At 46.5% G+C, this 16,129-nt stretch overlaps 1 protein-coding gene across 5 annotated transcripts in view; it reads left to right on the top strand.

Moving 5' to 3' along the window:
* Positions 1-16,129, top strand: part of LOC309562497 (catenin delta-1-like) — a 707,773-nt gene that overhangs the window by 329,351 nt on the left and 362,293 nt on the right. For all 5 annotated transcript variants that reach the window (XM_082266730.1, XM_082266729.1, XM_082266728.1 and 2 more), the window contains one exon: positions 13,282-13,409. In XM_082266730.1, coding sequence (XP_082122856.1) covers positions 13,282-13,409 — 128 coding nt within the window. The remainder of the gene's footprint in view (positions 1-13,281; positions 13,410-16,129) is intronic.

Genomic DNA, 16,129 nt, shown 5'->3' with positions numbered 1-16,129 from the left:
GCGGCGACCTGGTCGACAGTGCACACTTTCACAAAATTCTACAAAGTAGATGTTCAGGCATCGGCGGATGCTTCCTTTGGCCGCAAGGTTCTTAGTGCGGCAATTCCCTAGGGTCCCTTGTTGGGGACCTCTGGCTGTTGGGATACGTTTTTTATCCCCTGGTTATTTGTCTTTTCTTGGGTTGTTGCTCCTGTTGAGCAATTATTATTCCTGTAGCCCAGCTGGTTTCCTTCCTTTGGTAAGGTTCCTTTCTTTGATGCGGAGACTGCGTTGCCTTTCGGCGCGGATGCGTTTCCCACCCCTCATGTTTGCACTGCTTTGGGACGTCCCCATATGTGACGAATATGAAGAGGCGGCGACTGTCGGAGGACGTAAGAGAAAACAGAATTTTTGTAAAATCTTACCTGTAAAATTCCTTTCTCTGAGTCCTCCGACAGTCGCCTCCCCCGCCCCTCTTTTGGGGTTTGGTTGTATACTCTACTGCTATTCCACTGAAACTGAGATGTGGTTGCAGGAAGTAGGAGGGTATTGACTGAGGGGACCACCCCTTGAGGGTGGGATATGTTAAAAGCTTTAATATTAACATATTCTGTTGCCTAGCTACTCCTTCGGAGCAAAGTCTAATACCCCATATGTGACGAATATGAAGAGGCGGCGACTGTCGGAGGACTCAGAGAAAGGAATTTTACAGGTAAGATTTTACAAAAATTCAGTTTTTTGCATCTGCGGATGCTGCTTTTGGCCGCAAGGTTTTGCAGGCAGTGGTGGCAGAAACTTCTGCCTCTTGTGGGTGTTTTTCTGGTATGTGAGCTTCAGTTGTTCCTGGTTGAGCTCTTTGGTTAACTGGTTGGCTATGTTTAACCTGTTCGGAATGGTTCTTATTTTTTTTTTTTTTTGTTTCCCACCCCTCATGCTATTATTGCTTTGGCATGTCCCATTCCACTAATGAAAAGATGTCGTTGTGTCCGTCAATGAACGAAAGAGAAAACTGGATTTTTGTTTTACCGTAAAATCCTTTTCTCCGATGTTCATTGACGGACACAGCACCCACCCCTTGGGTTGGGTTATGTATTCTTCTGACACTGCTTGTTACAAAACTGAATCTTAGAGGCAGGAAGTGGGAGTTTACCACCTGGGACTGCCCCATGGGTGTAGTAGAAAGTTCTGTTAACTTTAACCCTTTTCTGCCTAGTGTCCCACTCCTAGGAAGCGCAGCATAACCCATTTGACTAATGAAGATATATCGCTGTGTCAGTCAATGAACATCAGAGAAAAGGATTTTACGGTAAGACAAAAATCCAGTTTTTTTCTGAGCTGCATGGTTCTGTTTAACCCTTTATGGTCATGGAGCGAATTTCACCACCCAATCCACTCCTGGAAGCTACGGGACCCTCTGGGTCTCAGTCTCCCCTGGCGGCCAGGACGGCAGCCCTGCAGTCGCTAGTAGCTAAAGTAGATCTGGCCCTGCAAAGACAACCTGGCAAGAAGCGCCCCCCGCTTTCACCTGTATCTTCTGCTTCCTTAGATTCTGAGGTGGATTTGGCTGCTGCGAACGAGAGCCCACTGGTGTCTGCGTCCATGCATGCTGAATGCTCTAATAGTGAGGATGAGTCGTCCTCCTCCTCCTTCAGCGGCGCATGAAAAAGCGCTGGTGGAGGCCCTGATTGTATCATTGAGGAAACTTTAAAGTTGGAGGACTTAGCTGCTACTGAGTCGGCAATGCCGGTGCAATTTCTCACCCACAAACCTTCCAAGGTGAATAAGGGGTTTCCTTTTCCTTCCTATTTTGACGAGATTGTCACTAGTCAGTGGGGTTCCTCGAAAATGCATGGTTTGAATACCTAAGCGTTTTGCTAGCCCTTTGGTCTCGCTTCAGCTCCTCGAGTGTTCACAAAGATTTTGGCCCCAGTATTGGCCTTGTTACGGCAGAAGGGGATCGTGGTACTGGGTTACCTTGACAATCTGCTTCTGCGTGCAGAGTCTTCCTCGGCTCTAGAAGCCAACTTGGAGGTTACAGTGCAGACTCAGCAGTAGTTCAGGAGGACATTGAATTTTTAGAAATCAGCACAGTCTCGTCCACAAAGCTGGACTACTTGGGTATGATGCTGGATTCAGCATCAGCCCGGATGTTTCTTTCTCAGACAAAACTTCTGAAGCTACAGGAGGCTGCTTGGCGCCTGTTGTCCAACCATCGATCATCACTCAGACTTGCATGCAAATGCTGGGTCTGATGGTCTCCACCTTCGAGGTGGTTCCGTTTGCGCAGTGCCACACCAGCCCTTTACGAAGGGAGATTCTGATCAAATGGAACAAGGATCCGCTGTCATTGGCCAATCTGATTCTGTTGAGTCGGGGGTTCGAGGGAGTCTTTCCTATGGTGGCTCTCCGGCCCTACGTCTGGGAAAAATCTTTTCTCCCCCTGTATTAGACTGTAATCACTACGGATGCCAGTCTGTCCGGATGGGGTGGTGTTGGAGTCTGTTCAGCCCAAGGTGTCTGGACTCGGGGGAAGAGTCCAGGTTGCCGATCAACATCCTGGAAATTTGGGTGATCAGACCATGTCTGTCTCAATGAACGGATCATCTGCAGGGATGCCCTGTGCGGATACAATCGGACAATGCTACGGCTGTTAAATCAAGTATACAATAAAGGGGAAGAAAGCTGCGCACAAAAAAGATGAAACTAAAGGCTGCTAGTACAAAGTATATCAAACCCAAGAAATATGTAAAGATGGTACAGCGCCACTAAATAGATAGCTAACTAATATGAAGGTGAACCAAAGTCCATAAGTCCATAGGAGGGAGATTTCAGATGTTGGGAATATGACTGTGAATCCCACATCAATCTTGCAAGTAGAGTTTCAGGCAGAGATCACATAAACAATAAGGATGTAACCTTACCGGACAGTTGGACCCCCTGTTACGGAAGGTCAAACAGGCATGCGATATCCACCGCCAGGGACAAAACTGCAACGGAACTCCTCTCTTATCGACCACAAACACTCCGGGTAACCATAGACTATGGATCCGGCGAACCTCACTGGACCCCAGGTGCACACAGGGGATGACCTCCAATAAGACAAATGGGGGCGCACATAGTGAAGTACATTCAAGTCTTTTATTGAAATAAAAGGTAAAAAACTCACAATTTAGCTGCTTGACACAGGCATAATAAAATCATTGGCCGCGGCTCGAATAGCGTGACTGCAATAGCGTGACTAGTCACGCTAAGCCCCCATGCAGTCACGCTATTCGAGCCGCGGCCAATGAATTTATTATGCCTGTTTCAAGCAGCTAAATTGTGAGTTTTTTACCTTTTATTTCAATAAAAGACTTGAATGTACTTCACTATGTGCGCCCCCATTTGTCTTATTGGAGGTCATCCCCTGTGTGCACCTGGGGTCCAGTGAGGTTCGCCGGATCCATAGTCTATGGTTACCCGGAGTGTTTGTGGTTGATAGGAGAGGAGTTCCGTTGCAGTTTTGTCCCTGGCGGTGGATATCGCATGCCTGTTTGACCTTCCGTAACAGGGGGTCCAACTGTCCGGTAAGGTTACATCCTTATTGTTTATGTGATCTCTGCCTGAAACTCTACTTGCAAGATTGATGTGGGATTCACAGTCATATTCCCAACATCTGAAATCTCCCTCCTATGGACTTATGGACTTTGGTTCACCTTCATATTAGTTAGCTATCTATTTAGTGGCGCTGTACCATCTTTACATACAATGCTACGGCTGTGGCATATGTCAGTCATCAAGGGGGGCACAAAGAGTGCCCTGGCGGCCCGGGAAGTGGACGGCATCTTGAGGTGGGCAGAATGTCCTTGCCCTCTCCGTTCACATTCTGGGGGTAGAGAATTGGCAAGCGGACTATCTCAGTCAGCAGACGTTGGATCCGGGCGACTGGTCTCTTCACCCGGTGGTTTTGCATTAATTGTGTCTAAGGTGGGGGACCCCTGATGTGGACCTGCTGGCTTTCAATCTCAACAGGAAGGTGCAGAGCTTCATGTCAGGATCTCGGGATCCTCTGGCCAACGCCGCAGCTGCTTTGGTGGCACCTTGGGGTCGGTATCGTCTGATTTGTGCCTTTCCTACAATACAACTTCTATCGAGACTACTACGCAGAATCAAGGCAGAAGGAATTCCAGTCATTCTGGTGGTACCAGACTGGCCTCGCCGGTCTTGGTACGCAAGTCTAGTAAGGCTGGTAGCGGATGTCCCTTGGAAACTTCCTCTCAGGGAAGATCTTCTGTCTCGGGGACCAATCTTCCATCCTGCTTTACGGTCGCTGGCTTTAATGGTGTGGCTATTGAAAGCCAGGTGCTGAAAGACAAAGGGCTGTCCGAGTCTGTGATTCCTACGCTGTTAAAGGCTAGGAAATCTACTTCCAGGAAGGTTTAGCATAGAGTTTGGAAGGCGTATATTACTTGCTGTGAGTCTCAGGGGGATTTCTCCTTTTCTGTGTCTTGCTTGTAGTTTCTACAATTAAGTGTACATCAACGTTTGGCTCTAGGCACCCTCAAGGGCCAGATTTTCACCTTGGATAGTTTTTTTTGCAAAGGGCGTTTGCTGCGAAGTCCTTGGTTCACACTTTTGTGCAGGGAGTTTGCCATCTGGCTCCTCCGGTGTGATCCCTGGTTCCTCTGTGGGCTCTGTTTGGTTCTGTCGGTGATTCAAAGGCCTCCCTTTGAAAATATTTGAGAAATTCCTCTGCTCACTCTGTCACAGAAGGTGGCTTTCTTAGTAGCTATTACTTCCGCACATGACCTGTCGGAGTTGGCTGTGTTGTCCTGTCGGTCACCTTAGTGATTCATAGGGACAAAGTGGTGTTACGCCCCTGTCAGGCATTCCTTCCTACCATTGTATCGGGGTTTCAATTATATGAAGACATTGTGCTACCGTCCCTATGTCCTAAGCCTACACAGCCTAAGTAAATTGCCTTACATTTTGGTGTGGTAAGGGCAATACGGGTTTACCTGGCGGTGACTGAACCGATTAGGAAATCTGATTATTTGTTTGTCCTACGGATTGACCTCGTAAGGGGCTGGCCGCATATGCAGTGACCATTTCACACTGGATCAGGCAGACGGGTGTGCAGGCCTACTCCATTAAGTGTCAGGTTCCTCATTTCCATGTTAAACCACATTCTATGAGGGCACTTAGTTGCCTCCTGGACCTGTCATCAGGCGTCAGTGGTTCAGGTGTGCAAGGCGGCTACTTGGTCGTCTGTACACACATTCACAAAATTTTATAAGGTGGATGTACTTGCATCTTCGGATGTGACGTTTGGCCGCAAAGTTTTGCAGGCTGCAGTTACATAGTTATAGTTTGTGAGGTTGAAAAAAGACATCAGTCCATCCAGTTCAACCTATGATGTGTGTGTGTGTTTGATGTTAACCATACATTGAATGCCCCTGTATGTTGTGGTCTTTAAGGTGCCCATCTAATTGTTTTTTTAAAAAAGATTAATGCTCCCTGCTGATACGATTGCTTGTGGAAGGGAATTCCACATCCTTACTGCTCGGACAGTGAAGAACCCCTTATGTATTTTAAGGTTAAACTGTTTTTCCTCTAGTTTTAGTGAGTGGCTTATTGTATTCCCTTTCTCTAAAAAGTTTAAGTTCAATGCTTGTAGTCTTTCCTCATAGCCGATGCCCTCCATTCCCCTAATTATTTTTGTTGCCCTTCTCTGGACTCTCTCCAGTTCCAGCACATCCTTCCTTAGGACCGGTGCCCAGAAGTGGACAGCATACTCCAGATGTGGCCGGACCAGAGTCTTGTAGAGTGGGAGAATAATCTCTTTATTTCTGGAGTGAATCCCCTTTTTTATACATGCCAGTATGCTGTTGGCTTTGCTTGCAGCGGCTTGGCATTGCATGCCACTGCCAAGCCGGTTGTCCACCAGTACCCCCAGGTCCTTTTCCATCCTAGACTCACCCAGAGGTTTCCCCCCAGTGAGTAGCTTGCTTTAGTGTTCCTGACGCCCAAGTGCATTACTTTACATTTTTCAACATTAAACCTCATCTGCCATGTAGTTGCCCACCCCATTATATTGTTCAGGTCCGCTTGTAAGGTTTCCACATCCTGCATAGAAGGAATTGGCATGCTAAGTTTAGTATCATCTGTAAAAAACTGAGATTGTACTAGATATCCCCTCCTCTAGATAATTTATGAATAAATTTAAACAGAATTGGTCTCAGGACAGAACCTTGGGGGACCCCACTTTTCACACCCGCCCAATCCGAATACTCCCCATTTATTACCACCCTCCGGACTCTCCCCTGGAACCAGTTCTCTATCCAGGTACTCCCCCCTATGGTCCATACCTACATTCCTTAGTTTGTACAGTAAGCGTTTGTGGGGAACGGTGTCAAACGCCTTTGCAAAGTCCAGATACACCACATCCACAGGCTTACCTTTATCTAGGTGGCTGCTCACTTCATCGTAGAAGGTTAATAGAGTGGTTTGGCAAGAACAATTTTTCATTAAATCCATGCTGATTACTACTAATACCATTTTTATTACTATAGTCTTGTATGTGGTCCCTTAACATCCCCTCCAAAATCTTGCAGACTACTGATGTTAGGCTGACCGGCCTATAGTTACCCGGGATATATCTTGTCCCTTTTTTAAATATTGGTACCACATTGGCACCATACCCGTCTGTAGACTATCCTTAAAAATCAAGAATAATGGTCTGGCAATCACCTGGCTGAGCTCTTATAGAACCCTTGGGTGCAAGCCATCCGGTCCCAGTGATTTATTTAAGTTTCTCTAGCTTAGTTCTAAGTCTATCTTCTGTTAGCCATGGCGGTACTTCCTGAGGGGTATTATTTAGTTTAGCATTACAAGCTGGGTTAGTGTAGCCCCCCGATTCTTTTGTGAAGACTGAAGGGAATAAATTATTTAACACTTCCGCCTTTTCTCTGTCCTCTGTGGCCAAATTTCCTTTGTCGTCTTTTATGGGGCCAATGTGTTCTGGCCTCGCTTTCTTACTGTTTATATACTTAAAGAATTTCTTGGGGTTCTTTTTACTTTCTTCCGCTATATGTCTCTCGTGTTCTATTTTAGCCGCCTTGATTTCGTCTTTACATTTCTTATTACACTTTTGTAATGCTTGAATGCTGCCAATGACCTCTCAGCCTTGTATTTTTTGAAGGCCTTTTCTTTAGTATTAATATGCATTTTTATGTTGGAGTTTAGCCACCCAGGGTTTAGTTTTGCTCACTTAAATGTATTTCCCTTTGGAATGCACTGGCCAATCCCTTTAAGCATGCTCTTGAAGCTTTCCCATTTTTCCTCTGTGTTCTTTGTTCCCAGGGTTCTATCCCATTCAATATTTTCTAGCAGAGAGCGCAGTTTTGGGAAATTGGCTCTTCTGAAATTCAGTGTCCTTATATTACCCTTGTGTTTCCTATTACTGTAATTAATACTGAAACTAATTGACCTATGGTCACGGTTTCCTAAGTTGCCCCGTATTTCTATATCCGTGAGCAGGTCTGTATTGTTGGTAATCAGTAGGTCAAGTACCACATTGTTTGTCGTTGTGTTCACCATCTGACCCATGAAATTGTCCTGCAAAACATTTAGGAACTTCCGAGCCTTGGCTGAATGCGTGGTTCCTTCTGCCCAGTCTATATCTGGATAATTAAAGTCCCCCATTATAATGACCTTTCCCATCCTTGCTGCCAATCCCATCTGTAAAAGGAGGTCCGCCTCCCCCCCCCCCCCATCCCTCTGGTTGGTGGGCCTATAGCATGCGCCCAATATTACCTTCCCTATAGTGCCTTCCCTTTTAAGTTCTACCCATAGGGATTCTGCCTCGTCCGTAGCTCCATTATTATCATCCCTCATATATACGCTGTTCTTAATATACAGACATACCCCTCCCCCTTTTTTACCTTCTCTATCCCTGCGATAAAGGGAATACCCCTGAATGGTCGCCATCCGATCATGAGAGCTGTCGAACCAAGTCTCTGTTATCCCCACAAAATTGAAGTCCTCCTCAAACATCAGCAGCTCCAGCTCTCCCATCTTGTTTGCCAGGCTTCTAGCATTGGTATACAAACCTCGTAATTTTGACCGGTTGCATAGATCCTCGTTTGATGTTGTTTTTAGGCTGCTCCTGTGATTTTTTTTTTTCCCCATACCCACCTTGGATTTAGGTACTCTGAACACCCTACCACTAATGTCCCCATTTGTGCCCTCTGAATCTTCCTCCCCACTGGCTAATTCTACATCTGTACCCTTCCCCCCCCCCCCCATCACCTAGTTTAAAAGCCCCTCTAACTTTTTGGCCATCCTCTCACCCAGTACGGTTGCACCCTCCCCATTTAGGTGCAATCCGTCCCTACCAAAGAGTCGGTGGCCGACTGAGAAGTCGGCCCAGTTCTCCAGGAACTTGAAACCCTCCTTACTACACCAGCTCCTTGTTAACTTCCCTAATTTCCCGCTGCATCTCTGGTGTGGCTCGAGGTACAGGTAGTATTTCTGAAAATACTACCTTGGAGGTCCTACTCCTCAACTTAGCGCCTAAGTCCCTGAAATCGTTTAGGACTCTCCATCTTCCTCTGCCTATGTCATTGGTAGCCACGTGTACCAGAAAAGCTGGGTCATTCCCAGCCCCACCCAGTAATCTGTCAACCCGATCCGTGATGTGCCGAACCCGAGCGCCCGGTAAACAGACTGTTCGGCGCTCACGGTCTTTGTGACAGATTGCACTGTCTGACCTTCTAATGATTGAGTCCCCTACCACCAGCACCTGTCTTTCCTTTCCCTTTCTCCCGGCCTCACTGGAGGAGTTCTTCCCCTGGCAGCTAGGGGCGTTGCTCTGCTCCAGCAATGCTGGTCCCTGACTGGTTTCCCCAACATCACGCAACGGGCGTATTTATTAGGGTGCTCCAGCCCAGGACTGGCCTCTTTGCCTTTTTCCCTTCTACCCCTCCTAACTGTCACCCATCTACTCTGCTCTTATGCCATCACCTCCGTTTCTCCGCCCTCTGTGCAGGCCCCGGCCTGCACCTGACGGGTATGATCCCAGCTCTCCTTCGGTATGGACATTCGTCTCAGTGTTGCCAGCTGCTTCCCTAGATTCAGGACCTGAGCTTCCAGGGAAGCAACGTGCTTACATTTTGTGCATTTGTATTCTCCCTCGATTGCATGATCGAGGAACGTATACAAACCACAAGATGTACACCGACTCACATCTCCACACCGCCAGGCATTGTACCTACTAATCTAATGGGGATTCAGTAATTTAAGTCTGTCCTGTGTGGCTGTTTTCTAGCTTCCTAAAGCCCCGTACACACGTACCGCTCGACGGCCGACCGGTCGGCCGTCTTTTGTCCAGGGATGTCCTGTCCGCTGAAAAGTGCCAAAAGACTGCACACGAATTTTGTCGGCCAACAACAGCCGACTGCAGAAGTGATGTCATGTGATGGTTAACTTTCCCTGTGTGTTTTATTTTCTGAGCATGCCCAGTCTTGCAAATCTGCTGTCTGTCGGCCGAAATCTGTACTGACTGGCGAACAATCGGCCGTTCTGGTGTCGGCATACAAAAATTTTAAAGCCTGCACATCAGATTCTGTTCGGCCGAAAATGCGCTGTCGGCTGTCGGAAGCATCATACTAACAAGCCTACAATCGGCCGATCGGTCGTCGGCCGAATCTTTACGGCCGACAATCGGTACGTGTGTACGGGCCTTAACTCTACTTTTGGCGCTTTTCCACTGCATGGAACCGAACGGTACGGCTCGCTTTTTTGCTTTTCCACTGCTGGTACCACATGGTACGGTGTAGGAACGGTTCGGTGCAGTACGGCGACGCTTTTCCACTGCATGGAACCGAACGGTACGGATCTGAAAAACAGTACCTACTCGATTGTGGTTCCAAGCGTACCGTACCGGTACTAAATTCCACAACCCCTCCCATGCAGCCTGATTGGTCCTCACTACAAGGCAGTGATTGGTCAATAATCATCACTGTCATTGTTAATGCTAAGATTAAGATGATGTCACGGCAGTAGAGGCGGTGCAACTACAAAGTAATCCTGCCCACTACTTATCAGTACTATAAACAGTGAAAAAGCAAACCATATCGTACCGTACCGAACCGTTCCAAGACCGTACCATGCGGTACCAGCAGTGGAAAGGCAAACGGGGCCAAGCAGGGCCGAGTAGAGCCGAGCCGGTACTTGCAGTGGAAAAGTGCCATTTCTCACCCTCTGGTACTAAGCTACACTCACTGACACTCCCAGACACTCAGGTACTCCCAGACACTCACAGGTACTCGGTCAGTCGCAGGTCACGGTCAGTCGCAGGTCTGTCTAAAGTATTTTTCCTGGTTGCTAAGGTACTGCTTCCAGTATCAAGGTACGTGCAGGTATCAAGGTACTAGGTACTGTCAGATCTACTGCTTGTCTGCCCTGGTCTGTCCTCGTCTGATGGAAGATCCTGCAGCCTCCCCCGGTCAGTCTCTCTACACGCTGTCTGTGTGATCCCCCTCACTCGGCCAAACAGCTGATTCAGCACACTCACGTTTCTGCTGTCTCCTGTCCTGTCAGTCAGTCCCTGCACGCCTCCAGTACTGTCCCCACCGCCTGGTGTCTGTCATGTTGTGTCGGCAGTCCCCCTTCAGTCACTTGCTTCTGTCCGAGTCTCTCTCAGCTGTTCCTCTGACGTCTGCTCCCCCTGCACGGCACAGCTCCTCTCCACATGGTGCTCTCTTCTGCCTCTAGTGGCCACCGGAAGTGGTTCTTCATGAAGCTTCATGTCACCATTTTGCAGAGGTTTCCGCTTCTTGAGGGTGAAAATTGTTGTTCTTGAGCTCCTGTTACCTGGTCGGCTATGTTTAGCCTTTTTGGAATTCTGTGTTTGCTGCGTTTTTCCACACCCCTCATGTTGACGCTGCTTTGGGACATCCCAATGGTCTGAAGAATTGAAGCTGTGTTTGTCAGTGAACGAAAGGGAACTGGATTGTTGTCTTACCATAAAATCCTTTTCTCTGAGGTTCACTTAACAGACAGTACCGGCCCCTCTTTTGGGCTTGAGTTATTTGTTCTTCTTGCACTGCTTGTTACAAACTGGAGTCCTACAGCAGGAAGTGAATGGTATACCCTCTGGGACTGACCCAGGGGCGTAACCAAAAAAGTTTCCGCCTAGTCCTACTCCTAAAGAGAGACAGCATAATACCCAATGGTCTGAAGAATTGAAGCTGTGTCTGTCAGCGAACCTCGGAGAAGAGGATTTTACGGTAAGACAAAAATCCACTTTAATATATTGTGGCAATTTATACTTTAACCACTTGCCTACAGTGCACTTTCACCCCCTTCCTGCCCAGGACAATTTTCAGCTTTCAGCGCTCACAATTTGAATGACAATTGCGCGGTCATGCTACACTGTACCCATATGAAATTTTTATCATTTTTTTTTACACAAATAGAGCTTTCTTTTGGTGGTATTTAATCACTTCTGGGTTTTTTATTTCTTACAAAAAAAAAGAAAAAAGACCGAAAATGTTGAAAAAAAAGTCTTTCTTTTTTTCTGTAAGTAAATTTTGATAATAAATACATTTTTCTCTTTCACTGATGTGCACTGATGAGGCTGCACTGATGAGGCTGCACTGATGAGGGTGCACTGATGAGGGTGCACTGATGAGGGTGCACTGATGAGGGTGCACTGATGAGGGTGCACTGATGAGGGTGCACTGATGAGGGTGCACTGATGAGGGTGCACTGATGAGGCTGCACTGATGAGGCTGCACTGATGAGGCTGCACTGATGGGCACTGATGAGGCTGCACTGATGGGCACTGATGAGGCTGCACTGATGGGCACTGATGAGGCCGCACTGAGAGGCTGCACTGATGGGCACTGATAGGCTGCACTGATGGGCACTGATGTGGTGGCACTGATGAGGAGGTACTAATATGCCACACTGATAGGTGGCAGTGCTAGGCGGCGTTGATGAGCATTGATAGGTGGCAGTGATAGGCGGCATTGATGAGCACTGATAGGTGGCACTGATCAGCACTGATGGGTGGCACTGAGAGGTATCACTGGTGGACACTGAGAGGTGGCACTGATGGGCGGCACTGATGGGCAGCCACATCAGTGCCCACACTCAGTGCCCATAGTTCTGCCAGTCAGTGCCCATCAATGCCTAGATGAGCAGACACTGATGGGCACTGACTGGCAGCACTATGGGAACTGATGGCGGGCACTGATAGGGCACTTTATTTCACGTTTGTACAATCAGGGCACTTGTGATCAGTGCCCTGATTTCTTTTCCCTGTGTCCCCTATGAGGAGCAGCCGCTGATCGGCTCTCCTCGCCTCACACACTGACAGTGTGAGCTGAGGAGAGCCGAATAAAGGCACTTCCTCATTTACATGTGACCGGCTGTGATTGGAAACAACCGATCACATGGGTAAAGAGTCATGTCATTGACTCTTTACCGAGATTGGGATCGCGCCGTGTCCTAGCAACATCTCTAGAATACGCCCCTTTTTTAACCAACGACACCACCGAGCTTCTAATTCACTCTCTGATTATCTCTCGCCTCGACTACTGCAACTCCCTCCTCATTGGAGAACCTTTACATAGACTATCCCCGCTTCAGTCCATAATGAATGCTGCTGCAAGACTCATCCATCTTACCAACCATTCAGTGTCTTCCACCTCTCTCTGACAATCCCTTCACTGGCTTTCACTCACCCTACCAATAAAGTTCTAAGTACTAACAATAATTTACAATGCCATCCACAACTCTGCCCACAGCTACATCACTAACCTGATCTCAAAATTTCAACCAGACCTCTCTATTCGGTCCTCCTAAGACCTCCTGCTCTCTAGCTCCCTTGTCACCTCCTCCCATGCTCTCCTCCAGGATTTCTCCAGAGTTTCTCCCATCCTTTGGAACTCTCTACCTCAATCTTTCCGACTGTCCGTTAATCTAACCATCTTTAGACAATCCCTGAAAACCCCTCAATTTAAAGAAGCCTATTAGGCTTCTAACTAATACAGTTTCACTTTCTACATTTAGCTCCCTTCCCACACCTATTACCTTAGTTAAATTAATTGACCCTTCCTTTTAGATTGTAAGCTCTAACGAGCAGGGCCCTCTTATTCCTTTTGTACCAAATTGAATTGTAACTGTAATGTCTGCCTTTATTTTGTTAAGTGCTGCCCAAATTGTTGGCGCTATAAAAAATCCTGTATAATAATCAGTGTGGTTCCAAACTATTGACGACTTTTTGACAAATTTTTTTTTTTTCTTCAATGGCAGGTTATGAGCTCCTCTTTCAACCAGAGGCAGTGCGTCTCTACATTTCTCTTGTGAAATTGTCACGTACACCCGCTATCTTGGAAGCATCGGCTGGAGCAATACAGAACCTTTGTGCTGGAAACTGGACTGTAAGTTGTTACATCTAAACTGTTCATTGTTTACTGTGGTTGCTTACAATTTCTTTGGGTGCAATCTTTAGGAGATTCTGTCCTGTGAGTTTTTTGTGAAATGTTACTACTGTATGCTAATATCGCTTACCATTTTTTAAGTGTAAGTTTGGGGAAAAAAATTAAAATTCTGTACATTTCTGCAGTACGTGCACATTCCGCTTTAAAAATTGGGCAATTATAGAGAAAAACAGTTATATAAAGAAATAAGCACACTTCATGGAAATTGTGGGCTTCCTCAACCTATTTGAATAGACAAACAAACCAAACACTGGATCTTTATTCAAGCAGTGCCTACAGATAAAGTTGATGAATAACACAAGAAAAATGTGCATTTTCAGTCAAAAATATCAGATTTAACCACTTTAAGACCGGAAGATTTTCCTGCTTAATGACCATGCCCTATTTTGCGATTTGGCACTGCCTTATTTTAACGGACAATTGCGCGGTCGTGAGACGCTGTACCCAAACGAATGTGACCTCCTTTTTTTCCCCCCCACAAATAGAGCTTTCTTTTGGTGGTATTTGATCACCTGTGCGATTTTTTTATTTTTTACGCTATAAACAAAATAAGCGAATTTTGAAAAAAAAACAAACACTATTTTTCACATTCTGCTACATAACATTCCCAAAAGAAAATTTAAAAATCAAAATTGTTTAACCGTTTAGGCCAATTTGTTTTCTGCTACATATTTTTGGTTAAAAAAAAATCGCAATAAGCGTATTTTGATTGGTTTGCGCAAAAGTTATTGCATTTACTAACTACGGGAAAGATTTATGTCCTTTTTATTGTTTTTTTTTTTTATACTAGTAATGGCGGTGATCTGCGTTTTTTTTTGCGGGACTGCGGTGGACAGACATTACGGACACCGGTGACATTACTACAGTAATCAGTGCTAAAAATATGCATGGTTACTGTAATGTCATTGGCAGGGAAGGGGTTAATACTACTGGTGATCAAGAGGTTAAATGTAAGCCTTTGGGAATAATTCTAACTGGGGGGGGGGGTTGGGCTTTTGCAATGATCATAGAGACATGAGATCCTATATAGCAGGATCGTATGGTCTCTGTGATCATTGCAGCGAGAAGGACGGACGGCTGTGTTCTCAGCGGGGAGAGATCACCGGTGTCAGGCGGCAATCGGAGCCGCCTGACACCCACGCTGGCTTTCCCGCTGGCGATCGTGGGCGCGCACTCGCCCCCTAGTGGCCTTCCAGGCAGATGACTCCTATTAACGTGATTTTGCCTGGGAGAGCCACACTGCCGACATAAATAGGCAATGCAGCGACTGCAAGTGGTTAATGGTGTACTCTGGAAAAAGTGCATACCTTTGGCATCAAAAGCTGGTACTGCCAATTAACAGAAATGTCTTCATGTAAGTATATAACTGCCCACCAGTGTCTAATACTTTTTCATAGAAACGTCCTTAGAAGAGGTTTGTGGGGTTTTCTGCATTATCTGTCTTTAAAGTCCCCCTACAACGTTTGAAATAATTAGAATCAAATTAGTGCTTCAATTAGGGCAGTAAAAAACTTCTTGAGCCATCATTATTGCATTTAAAAACAAATTTCTGGTTGAGCTTCAGCTTTGGGACAGATGGCCTTACATTCTCATCAAGCAAACCTTGACAAAATACAGAATGTATAGCTAAGGCTCCATGTACACGGGACGTTGTTAAAAGTCCCTTTGAATGCTGGAATTTTTAGGACGTTTGAAACGTCCGTCCGGTCACGTTTGTACACGCGTTTAGCGGCGTTTGCGTTTAGAAGCGTTCCTAGAGGTCAAAAAAATGATTCCTCTTTAAAATGGAAAAACGCGAACGCTAAACGCGGGTCATCGCGTTCGGACGCGTTCGGACGCGTTTGTGTGTTTGAAACGCCGGGAAACACACGTTCGAACGCAAATAATTGCGTTCTAAAAAAAGTCCCTGAACGCAACTGCCTGCAAATGACTGTAAACGACCTGGTGTACATGGACAGATAAGATAAAATGTAGATGGGTTCAGGGGCTTCTGAAAAAAACGCCCAACTGCTCCTAAACGGCCATTTCCAGCGTCCCGTGTACATGGACCCTAACTCGATGACTGCGAACAACCCAGGGTTTGAAGCAGCAATCCTAATCCCTAAAATATATATATATATAGTAAAGCGCCGCGCAAACAGTTGGCGCTATATAAATCCTGTATAATAATTATATATATATATATATATATATATATATATATATATATATATATAACATTTTTTTTTTTTAAAGGGATCATTTATTGCGTCCCACATGGTGTTGTCCCCCCCCCCCCTCCCACTAGTGGGGTTACCCTGCACATTTCACCCTCTCCTATCCCCTTTAGCCCCTCCTCCCCTGGGAAGCCAGGCTACTTTCAAGTACGGGGTGTCATGCAGGGTTGGGCTGGAGGGGGAGGGAGCATGCTGCCGGCGGCTTTCAATAACATTGTGTGGCAAATGTCTGGGTGGGGGTACCTGTTAGGGCCCCCCTGGTGGGCTACAGATACCTGAAGGGCTGTTGAGGCTCCTGGGTGTCGCGTGGCGCTGCCATTTTTCTGTGGATGGCTGTGCAGAAGCTTCGGCGGCCATGTTTGTGTAGTCTAGCGGCCATGGTTTCTGAGTTTCCCATTGCGATCAATGCGACAGCCATTTTCTTGTAGTCTGTGGAGCGGTAAT

Source organism: Pelophylax lessonae (genome assembly GCF_965119305.1).
Source record: "Pelophylax lessonae genome assembly, chromosome: 9".
Taxonomy (NCBI): Eukaryota; Metazoa; Chordata; class Amphibia; order Anura; family Ranidae; genus Pelophylax; species Pelophylax lessonae.
Note: the sequence above shows the minus strand (reverse complement) of the source record. Positions and strands in the feature narration are given on the sequence as shown.